This window comes from Oncorhynchus keta, chromosome 12 (genome assembly GCF_023373465.1).
Source record: "Oncorhynchus keta strain PuntledgeMale-10-30-2019 chromosome 12, Oket_V2, whole genome shotgun sequence".
NCBI lineage: Eukaryota > Metazoa > Chordata > Actinopteri > Salmoniformes > Salmonidae > Oncorhynchus > Oncorhynchus keta.
Window position 1 is genome coordinate 19,216,956 of NC_068432.1, and position 18,214 is coordinate 19,235,169.

At 44.3% G+C, this 18,214-nt stretch overlaps 1 protein-coding gene across 3 annotated transcripts in view; it reads right to left on the bottom strand.

Moving 5' to 3' along the window:
• Positions 1 to 140: 140 nt before the first annotated feature.
• Positions 141 to 18,214, bottom strand: part of hlcs (holocarboxylase synthetase (biotin-(proprionyl-CoA-carboxylase (ATP-hydrolysing)) ligase)) — a 49,145-nt gene continuing 31,071 nt past the window's right edge. For all 3 annotated transcript variants that reach the window (XM_035782073.2, XM_035782071.2, XM_035782074.2), the window contains 5 exons: positions 6,331 to 6,398; positions 5,983 to 6,143; positions 2,306 to 2,420; positions 1,923 to 2,136; positions 141 to 1,695 (listed from right to left, as the gene is read on the bottom strand). In XM_035782073.2, the coding sequence (XP_035637966.1) occupies positions 1,524 to 1,695; positions 1,923 to 2,136; positions 2,306 to 2,420; positions 5,983 to 6,143; positions 6,331 to 6,398 (730 nt within the window). In that variant the 3' untranslated portion in view covers positions 141 to 1,523. The remainder of the gene's footprint in view (positions 1,696 to 1,922; positions 2,137 to 2,305; positions 2,421 to 5,982; positions 6,144 to 6,330; positions 6,399 to 18,214) is intronic.

The window sequence follows — 18,214 nt, forward strand, 5'->3', positions numbered from 1 at the left end:
GGCAAACAACATTATTTTGAGGCAGACTTGAAAGCCAATTCCGCTCTAGGGGATTCGTTCACCTTATGCCTAATACCCATGCAAAGGTATCATGGTCTACAAACTATTGCAAGTCAGAAAAATGATATATCCAAGGCCATTTATTTCAGTATAGGTTTTTAATAATAGCTCTTATTGGAATGACAAGATAATTCATATTTATATATGTTTACCAAACAGTTTTTCATCATACAACTGCAACCAGTATTCATTTATTACATAATTACATAGTTATAGAGTGCTGATGTTTTACATCAATTGTGTGTGTTATCAAAATATACAGATCACCTCTTTATCTTACAAATATCTATCTATTGTTAGACATTGAGTATCAGTTATAGTCTCTGAAATTTAAAGTAAGGAATGCAATCCAGCATGCCTGTCCTAAAGAGTAACAAAAACATCTCACTCTAACTTCCAAAACATCAAATGCAATGCTTAAAGTAAGTGATATGAACTTACAGTTCTTAAATTGATGGCGTTCTAAGATAACATAAGTTATAACATAAGTCAGCGCAACAGGCTTGGGTTATCCCGTAGCTCAGTAGCAACCAATAATAAACAGTCCAGCAATTGGGATTAGGTGCCAGCCTTCGGGCAGTCTATCACATTGTGTTTGCACTCAGTGAATACATTTGCATCTAAGTGTGACCTCCCATGTCAATATAGCATCACAATGTCTTTACGCAAAGAAGTTTGGTACATTTCCAAGTGATAAACTAAAGACGTGTTTTAACATGTTAATAGGACTCGCGTCAACACTTCTGGAAAAGAAGACTGTTTCGACCTCTAGCACTTTCTCGAGAGCCTTTGAGTGTTGTAACTAAAGATATTACATGGAATACTACATTACAAAAGGAAATAATCAGTGTTGACAATTTGACTTCACAATTACACTTAAACCATGCTATTGTACAATTGAATATAAGTGAGTTCGGTGAACTAATTTTGTATTCTTCATAAACTACTGTATTTTAGAAATCCTGTAGCTGCCAACTATAATTTGATCATGTAATAAAGATGTGCTTGTCTGGGGCTACAACAAAAATGTATGCTGTTAGGAAACCCTGATGTAATACATGAACTAGTCAAGTAATTCCACTACCACCGCACTACACTAAACAGGCCAACTTTTAAAAACAGCTACCCAAATACCATGGGATGGTATCCTAACAAACGATTTCAGATGCTTTAGTTCCCAATAGGTTTCAGCCAATCTATCAAGTAAAATAAGCAAACATTTGTATTTATACTTGCAGATAAGTAATTGTTAGGTCAATTAGTTATTTTCTCAAGTAAAAAACAAGAAAAGATTAAGTAGTATTTTTCCCTAGCAGATTAGTTGTGTGAGATCTCACAAATAGTTAAGAGTATCTCCAACTCAAGCTACGTAGGAGCTGGCTAATCTTCTTTCATGATGCCCCTGGCTAAAATGCCCTTCAGGCAACCAGGTGGGGCTACTCTATAGGGATCCATACAGGATCCTAGCGTTGCTTGGTGACCACCAGGTTCCTTAGCATGTCAAAGGAGTTGCCGTCAGGCTGCACGGAGACCACGCCCTGCTCCTCGGAGCGCACCTGCAGGAAGCCGTTGTCATCGAGGCCCACCACGACAGCCTGGGGGCCATCCTCACTCCACAGACGCACCTGGGTCCCACTGAGTCAGGACGGAGGGTACAGCAAGGTCAATGTAGTGTAAACACATTTTCCATGTTTAGATGTTATGTCTGAAGAGTGAGAGGTGTTTATTAATATGTCTGTGTGGGAAAGAAGTTCCTCTTGAATGACAATTAATATTATGATCAGCAGTAGCAACTGCAGCAGCGGGAGTAGATTTTACAGGTAGCCTACAGAGTATAAAATAATATCCATCCAAGTTCTTACTTGTGCATCCATCTCTTGTAGTAGAGGGGTAGGACGGCCTCTGGCCCCCGTTCTTGGAAGTCAGAGATGAGCTGCTCCAGGCAGGTGAGGGTGCGGCCGATGAGCTGGGCTGAGCTAAGGGCCTCCAGGCTTGTGCCATGCTCTCGGTTGTGCTGCATCACCAGGTCGTTGATGGCAATGGTGGGGTTGCTGTTGCTGACGTTAAAGCCACAGCCTGGAGAAACAGATTGTTTAAAGACATTCATTGAGAAGACACTTCACCAAGAATAACAAATGGTATTTTATTCAAGCACTGTTTATTTCTATAAGTTAACAGGTTAAGTCCTCAAGATAAGCTCCATTATACTGCACTTGGATAAACATAAGTAAAAGAGGATTCTGACCAATGAGGAGATGGAAGGTTGGTCCCATGACTGTTGATGTCACCAACACTCCTCCTAGCTTCATCAGGTTACCGTAGTAAATGTCATTAGGCCACTTCACCCTTAGGTCGATGTCCTACAACGAGACCAAAACTGACGTTGAGATACACTTCTATATCACATATACACTGGGGCGGCAGGTAGCCTAGTGGTTGGAGCATTGGACTAGTGAACGAATGGTTGTAATATAGAATCCCTGAGCTGACAACGTAAAAAAATGTGTTGTTCTGCCCCTGAACAAGGCAGTTAACCCACTGTTCCTAGGCCGTCATTGAAAATAAGAATTTGCTCTTAACTGACTTGTCTAGTTAAATAGAGGTAAAATATATATATATTTTTTGGTGTAACGCATCAATACATGAAAGTACTATTAAATACGGAGATATAGTACACTACACCGTATCCACTTTTATACAACGGTGGGACTAATCCTGAATGATGATTAGTTAAAACCGCATTCCAGCCAGTGTCTATTCCACAAGTTACCACCAGCTAAATCTATGACGTTAAAATGCCTATTTACTCTGCTCCATCGGACTGCGCAATCCACTGTCTCATCAGCCCAGCCAGGCAATTTATAAACTTAATTTCCACTATTAAAAGCATCAAGACATTCTCACATTTATTTTACACTAACATGTAGTTTTCAACAATGGAGATTTGTATAAACCTTGCTGTCTGTCTCTCCGACATTTGCAACATTGTTTCAATATTCAAATTCGATCTCCGGCTGTCCCAATGTAATGTACGTGTCAGGAGAAGGGATGTGGCAGACAGGCAGGCAGCTTTTCTCAGCCAGTCAAAATCATAAATCAGCATAATTTTCATGGATATACACAAAGAACTATCAATAGAAAACAGGTAAAAACAAAATGAAGTGCAGCTACTTTGCGGTCTTTCAAGATTCAGTTTGAAGTGATTGTGTTAGTTGTGTTGCTGGCTAGCTCCTCTGAACAACAGTGTCCTTATGAGATAACACAATTTCCATGCCAGGCAAACCGTGCATCATTAGCTCATTGTTATGGATGTATCCAAATAAATGTCATTAGAAAACAGTTCAAACAAACGCAAATCCAGCTACTTTGCTGTTATTCTGGCAGCACTGTTTGACATGACTGTAAGTTAGATGTAGTTGGCTAGCTAGCAAGGGATAAGAATATTACCAGCCAGTATGGTAATGGACCATTCAGAACGAAGGACTGTGTCGTGTCCATAGATACAGAACAAAAAGACTGAACAACTGGGTCGTGTCTCTGGAAACCCAACCAATAGAACAAACAACCAGCCAGCTTGGGTAGCAACCCTAGATTTGTGTCGGAACTATATCTTGTGGAAGGATGAAATAGTATGAATAAATTCATCAAACTAAAATGTTTAATGATATATGTCAATCATTATTTGAATATGTTGGTAAAACCTGTTGTATAAAAGTGATAATGCCCTTGAAGCCGGTGTTTGGAGGACCGTGCCAATATGTCCTCCAAACACCAGATTCTCGGGCATTATTACTTAAATAATCAAATATGTAGTATTACATGTAAGACATGATATGCTATACATGGAAATAGTTAGTTTTAGAACAAGCTAAGACAGAGATCAAAATAATTTGTTTTACATGCCGTGTCTGTAAAAACAATCTGTACAAGAAATGACATAATCGTGCAAATGTAGCGTCTACACGGGTTCAAAATACCAAACTGTATGTCTGTCAACCTGAACAGCTCTTCTGAGTCTGGCCTGCTTTGAAAGTTAGGTTCTCCCCATCTGCAGCACATCCCTTAAAACGGCCACCATGTCTGTTTATATTTTACCATAACTCATGGCACACATCTACAATGGCTTTGACAGACCTACATTACCTCCAAAAATGGCAAATCCAGCTACATGTAAACCTGGCCTCTAGTCTTGATTAAGAGAGAAATATTTAGGCAAAATGTTGGCTGTTATTTCTTCATGTTCAGTACTATTTCCTGTGCCATGCATAGGCTTGTTCTAAACTTTGGCTGACTGGCCAGAGCCCATAAACAACTGGGCAGTGTGACACCAGTGTGTTTCTCATCACAGACCCCCACACTGCAGCACATATATTTTCTCACACACACACAAACACTCCTGGAAGCAAAATCGGGCCCTTACACCATGTAAAATAGATGCCTAATGAGAGAGGGGGAGAAAGGAGAGTTCTAGCACAGAAACATTTGATCAGTGAGTTAGACATACCATCCATTTGGAGAGGGAAGTGCATTGCGTTGAACAGAACAAGGAGGGACACCTGACTGGCCATAAATAGCTGTGTGAAACCTGGAGCCCTTTATTCGGCATAAGGAGTGCTCCCAATGGTAAATGTATCAGTGCAGTAAGTAAAGTATTCTAGTGATGACAGGCTTAACCTCAGTGACATGGATTGGGATAGGGCAGGTCTATGGCTGTAGCTTGGAGATGCACTACATGTCCAAAAGTAAGTGGACACCTGCTTGTTGAACATCTCATTCCAAAATCATGGGTATTAATATGGAGTTGGTCCCCCCTTTGCTGCTATAACAGCCTCCACTATTCTGGGAAGGCTTTCCACTAGATGGAACATTGCATTGGAACATTGCTGCGGGGACTTGCCTCCATTCAGCCACAAGAGCATTAGTGAGGTTGGGCACTCATGTTGGGCGACCAATTCACCCCAAAGGTTTTTGATGGGGTTGAGGTCAGGGCACTGTGCAGGCCAGTCAAGTTCTTCCACACCGATCTCGACAAACCATTTATGTATGGACCTTGCTTTGTGCACGGGGGCATTGTCATGCTGAAACAGGAATAGGGCCTTCCCCAAACTGTTGACACATCTAGAATGTCATTGTATGCTGTAGCGTTAAGATTTCCCTTCACTGGAATTAAGGGGACTAGCCTGAAACATTACTCCTCCTCCACCAAACTTTATAGTTGGCACTATGCATTCAGGCAGGTAGCGTTCTCCTGGCATCCACCAAACCCAGATTCTGGCAGACTGCCAGATTGTGAAGCGTGAGACATCACTCCACAGAATGCGTTTCTACTGCTCCAGATTCCAATGGCGGCGAGCTTACACCACTCAAGCCGACACTTTGCATTGCACATGGTGATCTTAGGCTTGTGTGCGGCTGCTCGGCCATGGAAACCCATTTCATGAAGCTCCCGACAAACAGGTATTGTGCTGACGTTGCTTCCAGAGGAAGTTTGGAACTTCGTAGTGAGTGTTGCAACGATTTTGATGCGCTACGCGCTTCAGCACTCAGCTGTCCCACTCTGTAAGCTTTTGTGGCCTACCACTTCATGGCTGAGCCATTGTTGCTCATAGACGTTTCAACTTCACAATACCAGCACGACCGGGGCAGCTCTAGCAGGACATAGATTTGACGAACTGACTTGTTGGAAAGGTGGCATCCTATGACGGTGCCACTTTGAAAGTTACTGAGCTCTTCAGTAAGGCCATTCAACAGCCAATGTTTGTCTATGGAGATTGCATGGCGGTGTGCTCGATTTTATACACCTGTCAGCAACGGGTGTGGCAGAAATACCCAAATCTACTAATTGAAGGGGTGTCCATATACTTTTGTATATATAGTGTAGCTTGGTGGTAACCATGCAGCAATAGTATGTAGTGTTTGTACCTGGTAACCGGGAAGGGTGCGTACGGCCTCCACCACAGCCAGGGCAGCCAGGTGCTGCAGGAACGGGATCCTCTGGCCCAGTCTGGAACTCACAGCCACTTGCACATGCACACTAAACATGGCACACCCCAGAGGACTCAGCCACGCATTCCCCCCACGGCCTGACATACGGAAAATGCAACAAAAAACACAGTAAGAGGCGACATGATGTAACAATCCACCTTTAGGTTGTTCATTGGAACGAGGTACAAAAACGTACCAATGTAGGTGAATTGAAAAGTAGTAGCTAAGTGAGGGAGAGAGGGCAAGAAAAAAAGCGAGTGAGAGAGCGTTGTGTTGGAAACTGACCTCTACCCTGGGTCTGTCGAGCCGCTACAGCAGTTAACCCCATTTTCTCAGGCAGCTGGAGCATCAACCTGAAGGACAGGAGGAAAGGAAGGTGTCAGAATATGAAAGTGTTGCCTTCACATAACTGATTAGTGATAAGAGTATTATTCATACACTGACAACACTCTGTAAATGACACCCTTTGAGAAAAATAGTAGTTGAGTCAGTTTAGTTCTGCATTCAATCATTGGTGTCACAGAAATCATTTCTCAAACTATTAGCTAGCAGAGGACGGTCCTTCCATCACTTTCTCTCACACACACACACACCCCGTCAGTGCTGGGCCCTTAGCCCTGCAACACTGCATGTGACGTGTCTACTTCAACAACTCACCAAAAACATAGGCCCATTTCATGTGTGATTAGTCAAACACAAAAACACAACAAACTGCCTTTGCACTGAGAGTAAAAAAAGGACCCTGTTGATCAATCATTTTCAAATATTTTCTCCTCTCTCTCAAGTAGCTTGGCTGCAGATGCCTGGTAGTTAATATTTCCTTTCTAGAAGGCCCAGAGCTACTAGTGTCGCTTTGGATGGCCACCCTGCATTAATCACACTCAGTTAAAGATAAACTACTCAGGTAGGTGGTGTTAACTCTGCACCTCTCCTTTAACCCCAAACACACACCACAAACACACACAGGCCCAGGAGCTAATGCTTTTTAAACACAATCGTTTTACATTTTAGTCATTTAGCAGACGCTCTTATCCAGAGTGACTTACAGGAGCAATTACGGTTAAGTGACTTGCTCAAGGGCACATCAATAGACTTAACTTAGTTGGCTCAGGGATTTGAACCAGCAACCTTTTGGTTATGGGCCCAAAGCTCTTAACCGCTAGGCTACATATCTGTTCTTATCTAATCATTTGGTCAGCAATTAATAAATTAAAATGAAATGTTACTTGTCACATATGCCGGATACAACAGGTGTGGACTTTATCATGAAATGCTTATTTATGAGCCCTTTATCAACAATGCAGAGTTTAAAAGTTTTATAAGCTAAATAAAAAAAATAAAAACAGTAACACAAAAACAATGAGGTTACAGTGCCTTCGGAAAGTATTCAGACCCCTTGATTTACCACATTGGTACACTACAGCTTTAGTCTAAAAAGTATTAAATGAAAAAACATTCTCATCAATCTCAACACAATACCCAATAATGACAAAGTAAAAATAAAAACAGAAATACCTTATTTACATAAGTGTTCAGACTCTTTGCTATGAGACTCGAAATTGAGCTCAGGTACATCCTGTTTCCATTGATCATCCTTGATTGGAGTCCACATGAGTTCGAAGGAATTGTCCGTAGAGCTCCAAAACAGGATTGTGTCGAGGCACAGATCTGGGGGAGGGTACAAAACAAGGTCTGCAGCATTGAAGGTCCCCAAGAACACAATGGCCTCCATCATTCTTAAATGGAAAAAGTTTGGAACCACCAAGAGTCTGGCCACCCAGCTAAACTGAACAATCGGGTGAGATGGGCCTTGGTCAGGGAAGTGACCAAGAACCCGATGGTCACTCTGACAGAGCTCCAGAGTTCCTCTGTGGAGATGGAAGAACCTTCCAGAAGGACAACCATCTCTGCAGCACTCTACCAATCAGGCCTTTATGGTAGAGTGGCCAGAAGGAAGCCACTCCTCAGTAAAAGGCACGACAGCCCGCTTGGAGTTTGCCAAAAGGCCCCTAAAGACTCTCTGACCATGAGAAACAAGATTCTCTGGTCTGATGAAACCAAGATTGAACTCTTTGCTCTGCATGCCAAGCTTTACGTCTGGATGAAACATGGCATCCTCCCTAAGGTGAAGCATGGTGGTGGCAGCATCTCTGCAGTTCTCCACCAATCAGGCCTTTGTGATAGTGGCCAGACGAAAGCCACTCAGTAAAAGGCAGAGGCCAATAACATCCCTATTTTGAAGCATGATGGCGGCAGAAACATGCTGTGGGGATGTTTTTAGTGGCAGGGACTGGGAGACTAGTCAGGATCCAGGGAAAGATGAACGGAACAAAGTACAGAGAGATCCTTGATGAAAACCTGCTCCAGAGTGCTCAGGACCTCAGACTGGGGCGAAGGTTCACTTTCCAACAGGACAACGACCCTAAGCACACAGCCAAGATAACGCAGGAGTGACTGAAGCCGAACTGACTGCAGTTTGGCGTAACTGACTTTAGTGGGCAAATGCTCACCTTCGATGCTGGAGAAGTATGCTCTTCACTGATGAATCCCAATTTGAACTGTATCGGGCAGATGGCAGACAACATGTATGGTATCGTGTGTGCGAGCGGATTGCTGATGTCAACGTTGTGAACAGAGTGCCCATAGTGGTGGTGGTGTTATGGTATGTGCGGGCATAAGCTACGGACAACGAAAACAATTGCATTTTATCGATGGCAATTTGAATGCAGACATACCGTGACGAGATCTTGAGGTCCATTGTCGTGCCATTCATCTGCCACCATCATCTTATGTTTCAGCATGATAATGCACTGCCCCATGTTGTAAGGATCTGTACACAATTCCTGGAAGCTGAAAATGTCCCAGTTCTTCCTTGGCCTGCATACTCACCAGACATGTCACCCATTGAGAATGTTTGGGATGCTTTGGATCGACGTGTATGACAGTATGTTCCAGTTCCCGCAAATATCCAGCAACTTCGCACAGCCACTGAAGAGGAGTGGGACAACATTCCACAGGCCACAATCAACAGCCTGATCAACTCTATGTGAAGGACATGTGATGCATGAGGCAAATGGTGGTCACACCAGATACTGACTGGTTTTCTGATCTACGCCACTTCCTTTTTATTAAGGCATATCTGTATTCCCAGTCATGTGAAATCTATAGATTAGGGCCTAATGAATTTATTTCAATTGACTGATTTCCGTATATAAACTGTACATTCTTGCATGATGGGTTTATATTTTGGTTTAGTGTATATTTCAACAGATGAATGTTTCATGAATGCTAATCTTATCTGTTTCTGACAACAGAAACGATTTCAGAACAATCAGATGGTGGGTTTTGAAATCCGTTTTCTTGTGCTTTTTGAGGTGGAATTACTATTGTTTGCAGCAAATTCCTTGATCTACGCAAATATGTCAGAGATATGCATGGCGGAGAGTGGTGGAAGCAAAAAAAGAGAAACGAGAGAAAATGTAAGAAAATGTAAAAAAAAACAAAAAAATGCTGATTAGCAGATGTAGGAATTTGTTATCTCAAACTGATAGTAATTCAATTGGACGTGGTATAATGGCCCAACGGCAAAAAAAACTGCCATCCCTTGCTCAACAAAAACCTGTGCGGTCAAAAAACTGAAGCCTTCAAAAAGTTCTAGACACAGGGAATTTTTTAAAAATAACTTGAATATTAAGTATTCTGCTGTACTTTCTTTGTCAAACTAAGAGTAATAAAATGTTGACTGAATAAAAATAAAAGTAGCAACATGCAATTTATGTTAATCAATTATGATGATGTTGAGTAATGCTTGGGTATGAACCTGTGTTAAGAAAATAGCTTTCATGCATGGTTTAGTTTAAAAAAGGCATGAAATCCTGTATACTGCCATGTCATAGTAAATCTCACACTGCTCTTCCAAATCTTCCCTCACACAGACACGCACACAGTATTTGTGTGCCGTAGTGTGAGCTGTGTGAGTCATGTCTGTGAACCATGTTAGCAGGAGCATGACCTCTCCATGTCTGAGGCCAGTTAGGAGGTGGCCAGGCTCGGAGCACCGCGCAGTTGCCCTAATTGAGCGCTGACGCTGTTTGGCAGGACCAGGGAGAACCCTGTGCGCCGCTCCGTGACGACGGCCGCCCCCTCGCCAATCAAGGCGTGAGGTGAAGCGAACAGGGGGCCCAGCTGGCTCTCTGGAGTCCTTCAGCCACAGAAATTTGCTTTTAATAAGAACATCAGTGGCTAGGAAGACTTTCGCTGACCTCCTCACCAGGTTGCCAGGGTACCGCTGTCCACCATTAAGTGTCTGATAAAGTGTCTGATACAGCTGGGGGTGTGGGTCGCGTGTGGGTGTGCATGTTTTCTTCAATTTGTGTGTAAGAGGTGTGTGTGAGTGTGTTTTTCCGTTGTTTACAGCCGAGGAGGAAGATAATGGCTGAGATGCAATGGGAAGTGGGTGAATGAAGAGATGTACTACTGGTAATGTGAAAAGATGCCTTGTAAATAGGAAACAGCCTACACATACTCGACTGACTACTGTGGAAGTGTAGAACGTTTGAAGCACTTCATGAAAACATCTGGATGAATACTCAAAGCACTTTCGCAATATCCATAAGGAAGTCACCCTTCAGAATAGGCCATTTCCACCCCAAATCTTGGGCCACTGATTCAAACAGTGCAGTCGGAGAGTATTCCGGCCCCTTGACTTTTTCTTCATTTTGTTACGTTACTGCCTTATTCTAAAATGGATTGAATCATCCCTCCCCCATCAATCTACACACAATAACCCACAATGACAAAGCATAAACAGGTTAAGAAATGTATGCGAATGTATTCAAAATAAAAAACTGAAATATAATATTTACTCCAACACTTTACTAAGTACTTTGTTGAAGTACTTTTGGCAGTGATTACAGCCTCGAGTCTTCTTGGGTATGACGCCACAAGCTTGGCACACCTGTATTTTAGGAGTTTGTCCCATTTTTCTCTGCATATCCTCTCAAGCTCTGTCAGGTTGGATGGGGAGAGTCACTGCAGAGCTATTTTTAGATCTCTCCAGTGATGTTCGATTGGGTTCAAGTGCGGGCTCTGGCTGGGCCACTCAAGGACATTCAGAAACTTGTCCCAAAGCCACTCCTGCGTTGTCTTGGCTGTGTGCTTAGGCTTGTTGTCAAGTTGGAAGGTGAACCTTTGCCCAGCTCGGAGGTCCTGAGTGCTCTGGAGCAGGTTTTCATCAAGGATCTATCTGTACTTTGTTCCGTTCATCTTGCCTTCAGACTAGGTCTCCGCTGAAAAACATCCCCACAGCATGTTTCTGCCACCATCATGCTTCAAAATAGGGATGTTATTGGCCTCTGCCTTTTACTGAGTGGTTTCCATCTGGCCACTATCATAAAGGCCTGATTGGTGGAGAACTGCAGAGATGGTTGTCCTTCTGGAAGGTTCTCCCATCTCCACAGAGGAACTCTAGAGTGACTATTGGGTTCTTGGTCACCTCCCTGACCAAGGCCACTGGTACCCTTTCCCAGATCTGTGCCTCGACACAATCCTGTCTTGGAGCTCTGCTGACAATTCCTTCAACCTTATGGCTTGGTTTTTGCTCTGTAATGTACTGTCAACTGTGGGACCTTATATAGACAGGTGTGTGCCTTTCCAAATCATGTCCAATCAATTGAATATACCACAGATGGATTCCAATCAAGTTGCAGAAACATCAAGGATGATCAATCGAAACAGGATGCACCTGAGCTCAATTCCGAGTCTCCTAGAAAAAGGTCTGAATAGTTATGTAAATAAGGTATCTGTTTTTTTAAGTCTTAAAACATTTTGAAAAAATTCTAAAAACCTATTTTCACTTTTTCATTATGGGGTAGTGTGTGTAGATTGAGGGAAAAAAATATTTAATACATTTTACAATAAGGCTGTAACATAACAAAATGTGGGAAAAGTCCAGCATCATTATTAGTCCAAGGTCTCAAAAGCACCTTTTAAAAAACATAATTGTAGTCAAAATAGGCCTACTGAATGGTGGAATATTAGGAGTAAGAGTGAGAGAGTGCCATAGGGAGAGACAGAGAGAAAGAAAGGGAGAGCCACTTCAAGTCTGTCTCCTCCTCCCAGACTGCACTGGTCTCTATTATAGAGTCAGTAAAGAGCCCAGCCACAGAGAGGAGAGAGAAAAGCTGCATTGTCCCAAAGCTGGGAACCAAAATTAACCGTGTCTGGGTGGAGAGTGTTTTACCCCCCCCCCCATGTATTTTTTTCTTGGGCTTTGTCACATCTAAAATAAGTTCCCCCTCTTCTCCCTGGGCCAGCTTAGCATGCAAAGCAGTGTGAAATACATTTCTACAATGTAAATATGAGATCACACAAAACAACTCAGTCCTAAACATGGTAATGCTCTTATACGCTCAATGAGAGATTGTCAATAAAGAAGGAGGTGGGGGGTATGGGTGTTTGTGTGTGTGCTGCGTGTGTGCGTATGAGTGTGTAGAAGCAAGTGCATCCGTGTGTGTGCGTGCGTGCGTTTGAATGAAGAGCCATCTCTAATAAGGGCCAGCTCAGCCAGTCCAGGGCTGTAAAGCTTGGGGGGCTAATGCATTCCTCTAGAAAGTCAATCTAATTTTGAAAGCACATACACAGAGTGCCACAGAGGTTGCCGCTGGCTCAGAAAAGCCCAAACACATTAGAAGAATTCTCAATAACGTCCATAAAAAAACAGAAAGAAAAGGCCCACAATTCACAATTAGACGGCTACAATGGCAGGGTTTTCACCTTAAAGTGAAACAAATGGACAAGGAAACTAAGCTTGGGCGGTATACAGGGGTATTTGGAAATAGACACGGGATGGTTTGTCAATACGTCAACTATTTATTTGAAGTTAACCAATACATTTTTATATTTGTAGCTACTTTATAAGTAAAATACCTGCAGTCAACTAGAGCAGAAGTTAGGAAATAAAACAGATCACGTTGTTCATTTCACCGGTCACATTATTTTACATTATGAAGCTTACCGTAGTTCGCCAAAACAGTTGACCTAGTCATGTGTTTGTTTGTAAATAGCACAATGGGAGAAAGATTTTTATACTAAGTCAAGTTATTTTCTTCTTCCCCCAATAGAGTGATCAGGCGTGTCCAACTATAGAAAATACATTTGTGCAACATATTCCACCTCAAATAGCTCAATTTTTATCAGATGACAACAGAAGTGCAACGCTATTTGACTGGCAGCCACAAAAGCAAATGAGCTTACAATGAAAAAGCAAAATATTTTTTGCAAAAAAATCTTTATGGATTTTATTAGTGCTTGGGTTTCCTGTCTTGCTGGAAGATCCACTCCTGGCAGAGGCAACCAGGTTTTGCTAATCTTTATCAAGAGTGCCACTAATTATGGACCTGACTGTATGTACAGTGCATTCAGAAAGTATTCAGACCCCTTCACTTTTTACACATTTTGTTAAGTTATTTGTTATAAGTTATAAGCTTATTTTAGCTGTTTTTGCCATAATGGACTTGGTCTTTTACGAAATAGGGCTATCATCTGTATATCACCCCTACCTTGTCACAACAGCTGATTGGCTCAAATGCATTAAGAAGAAAATAAATTCCACAAATTAACAAGGCACACTTGTTAATTGAAATGCATTCCTGGTGACTATCTCATGAAGCTGGTTGAGAGAACGCCAATAATGTGCAAAGCTGTCAAAGGCAAAGGGTGGCTACTTTGAAGAATCTCAAATATACCATTTTGAATTGTTTAAAACTTTTTTGCTTACTACATGATTCCATGTCTGTTATTTAATTGTTTTGATATATTCACTATTATTATACAATATAGAATAGAGTCAAAATAAAGAAAAACCCTTAAATGAGTAGGTTTCTATTTTTTATTTAACTGGGTAAGTCAATTGAGAACAAACTCTTATTTACAGACCTCAGACCTCTGTGCCACCTGGGAGCCCATAGGTGTGTCCAAACATTTGACTGGTACTGTAGGAATATAAAACACGTAGGATGCAGGACTATAAAAACATAAATATAAAACTCCCCAACTCCCCGTGTACTGCAGCAATAAGATTGCAACGTCCCCTTGAGCTAGAAAACATGTGACTCAGACAAAAAACTGTATTTGAAATATGAAAGAAATTCTTGTCTTTAAGCAAGACGGATTGCACACCTCCCTCCAATCTATCTGGGTTGTTGGCGGCGGCCAAACGATATGGCCTGCTTCTCCCTGAGCCAAGGCCAGTAGCACCAAACAGCTGTGTTACTCCAGGTTGGTCTCTTCAAAAATCAGCAGCATGGCCCTGATTAGAAACAGCAGTGGCCACAAGTGCAGGGACTACCTCAACCTGCACTGTGCACCCACTCAGACACACACTCCTTTCCCTCCCTCTCTCTATTTATTTCTCACTCTCCCCCTCTATCTCTGTACACTTTAACCTATTCAAATCAAAACAATGCTGTGACTTTCAAAACAAGGAACTGACGTCTTAAGACAGAACAGTTACAGGTCAACTATTGCCACACCTGAATGATCAATACCTTCAAGTAGGGAAAGGAGAGGTACAGCTATATTAAGATTAGGAGAGAGGCAGAAACGGGAAGAGCAAGAGAGCGAGAGAGGGGAGGAAGAGACTGAGTGCCAACACCGCAGCAGCAGTAACCCCTACTACTCAACCACCCTATCCAGCAGCAGTAACCCCTACTACTCAACCACCCTATCCAGCAGCAGTAACCCCTTCTACTCAACCATCCCATACAGCAGCAGTAACCCCTTCTACTCAACCATCCTATCCAGCAGCAGTAACCCCTACTACTCAACCACCCTATCCAGCAGCAGTAACCCCTACTACTCAACCACCCTATCCAGCAGCAGTAACCCCTTCTACTCAACCATCTCATACAGCAGCCGTAACCCCTTCTACTCAACCATCCTATCCAGCAGCAGTAACCCCTACTACTCAACCACCCTATCCAGCAGCAGTAACCCACCCTATCCAGCAGCAGTAACCCCTACTACTCAACCACCCTATCCAGCAGCAGTAACCCCTACTACTCAACCACCCTATCCAGCAGCAGTAACCCCTACTACTCAACCACCCTATCCAGCAGCAGTAACCCCTACTACTCAACCACCCCATCCAGCAGCAGTAACCACTACTACTCAACCACCCCATCCAGCAGCAGTAACCCCTACTACTCAACCACCCTATCCAGCAGCAGTAACCCCTACTAATCAACCACCCCATCCAGCAGCAGTAACCCCTACTACTCAACCACCCCATCCAGCAGCAGTAACCCCTACTACTCAACCACCCCATCCAGCAGCAGTAACCCCTACTACTCAACCATCCCATCCCATCCAGCAGCAGTAACCCCTACTACTCAACCATCCCATCCAGCAGCAGTAACCCCTTCTACTCAACCACCCCATCCAGCAGCAGTAACCCCTACTACTCAACCACCCTATCCAGCAGCAGTAACCCCTTCTACTCAACCACCCCATCCAGCAGCAGTAACCCCTTCTACTCAACCACCCCATCCAGCAGCAGTAACCCCTACTAATCAACCACCCCATCCAGCAGCAGTAACCCCTTCTACTCAACCTTCCCATCTAGCAGCAGTAACCCCTACTACTCAACCATCCCATCCAGCAGCAGTAAGCCCTTCTACTCAACCACCCCATCCAGCAGCAGTAACCCCTACTACTCAACCATCCCATCCAGCAGCAGTAACCCCTACTACTCAACCACCTCATCCAGCAGCAGTAACCCCTTCTACTCAACCACCCCATCCAGCAGTAGTAACCCCTACTACTCAACCACCCCATCCAGCAGCAGTAACCCCTTCTACTCAACCACCCCATCCAGCAGCAGTAACCCCTTCTACTCAACCACCCCATCCAGCAGCAGTAACCCCTACTAATCAACCACCCCATCCAGCAGCAGTAACCCCTACTACTCAACCACCCCATCCAGCAGCAGTAACCCCTTCTACTCAACCACTCCATCCAGCAGCAGTAACCCCTACTACTCAACCATCCCATCCAGCAGCAGTAACCCCTTCTACTCAACCACCCCATCCAGCAGCAGTAACCCCTTCTACTCAACCACCCCATCCAGCAGCAGTAACCCCTACTAATCAACCACCCCATCCAGCAGCAGTAACCCCTACTACTCAACCATCCCATCCAGCAGCAGTAACCCTTCTACTCAACCACCCCATCCAGCAGTAGTAACCCCTACTAATCAACCACGCCATCCAGCAGCAGTAACCCCTTCTACTCAACCATCCCATCCAGCAGCATTAACCCCTACTACTCAACCATCCCACCCAGCAGCAGTAACCCCTTCTACTCAACCACCCCATCCAGCAGCAGTAACCCCGACTACTCAACCATCCCATCCAGCAGCAGTAACCCCTTCTACTCAACCATCCCATCCAGCAGCAGTAACCCCTACTACTCAACCATCCCATCCAGCAGCAGTAACCCCTTCTACTCAACCACCCCATCCATCCAGCAGCAGTAACCCCTACTACTCAACCATCCCATCCAGCAGCAGTAACCCCTTCTACTCAACCATCCCATCCAGCAGCAGTAACCCCTACTACTCAACCATCCCACCCAGCAGCAGTAACCCCTTCTACTCAACCATCCCATCCAGCAGCAGTAACCCCTACTACTCAACCATCCCATCCAGCAGCAGTAACCCCTTCTACTCAACCACCCCATCCAGCAGCAGTAACCCCTTCTACTCAACCATCCCATACAGCAGCAGTAACCCTTTCTACTCAACCACCCTATCCAGCAGCAGTAACCCCTACTACTCAACCACCCTATCCAGCAGCAGTAACCCCTTCTACTCAACCATCCCATACAGCAGCAGTAACCCTTTCTACTCAACCACCCTATCCAGCAGCAGTAACCCCTACTACTCAACCACCCTATCCAGCAGCAGTAACCCCTACTACTCAACCACCCTATCCAGCAGCAGTAACCCCTTCTACTCAACAATCCCATACAGCAGCAGTAACCCCTTCTACTCAACCACCCCATCCAGCAGCAGTAACCCCTTCTACTCAACCACCCCATCCAGCAGCAGTAACCCCTAATACTCAACCACCCTATCCAGCAGCAGTAACCCCTACTACTCAACCACCCTATCCAGCAGCAGTAACCCCTACTACTCAACCACCCTATCCAGCAGCAGTAACCCTTCTACTCAACCATCCCATACAGCAGCAGTAACCCCTTCTACTCAACCACCCCATCCAGCAGCAGTAACCCCTTATACTCAACCACCCCATCCAGCAGCAGTAACCCCTACTACTCAACCACCCTATCCAGCAGCAGTAACCCCTACTAATCAACCACCCCATCCAGCAGCAGTAACCCCTACTACTCAACCACCCCATCCAGCAGCAGTAACCCCTACTACTCAACCACCCCATCCAGCAGCAGTAACCCCTACTACTCAACCATCCCATCCCATCCAGCAGCAGTAACCCCTACTACTCAACCACCCTATCCAGCAGCAGTAACCCCTTCTACTCAACCATCCCATACAGCAGCAGTAACCCTTTCTACTCAACCACCCTATCCAGCAGCAGTAACCCCTACTACTCAACCACCCTATCCAGCAGCAGTAACCCCTACTACTCAACCACCCTATCCAGCAGCAGTAACCCCTTCTACTCAACAACCCCATACAGCAGCAGTAACCCCTTCTACTCAACCACCCCATCCAGCAGCAGTAACCCCTTCTACTCAACCACCCCATCCAGCAGCAGTAACCCCTACTACTCAACCACCCTATCCAGCAGCAGTAACCCCTACTACTCAACCACCCTATCCAGCAGCAGTAACCCCTACTACTCAACCACCCTATCCAGCAGCAGTAACCCTTCTACTCAACCATCCCATACAGCAGCAGTAACCCTTCTACTCAACCACCCCATCCAGCAGCAGTAACCCCTTATACTCAACCACCCCATCCAGCAGCAGTAACCCCTACTACTCAACCACCCTATCCAGCAGCAGTAACCCCTACTAATCAACCACCCCATCCAGCAGCAGTAACCCCTACTACTCAACCACCCCATCCAGCAGCAGTAACCCCTACTACTCAACCACCCCATCCAGCAGCAGTAACCCCTACTACTCA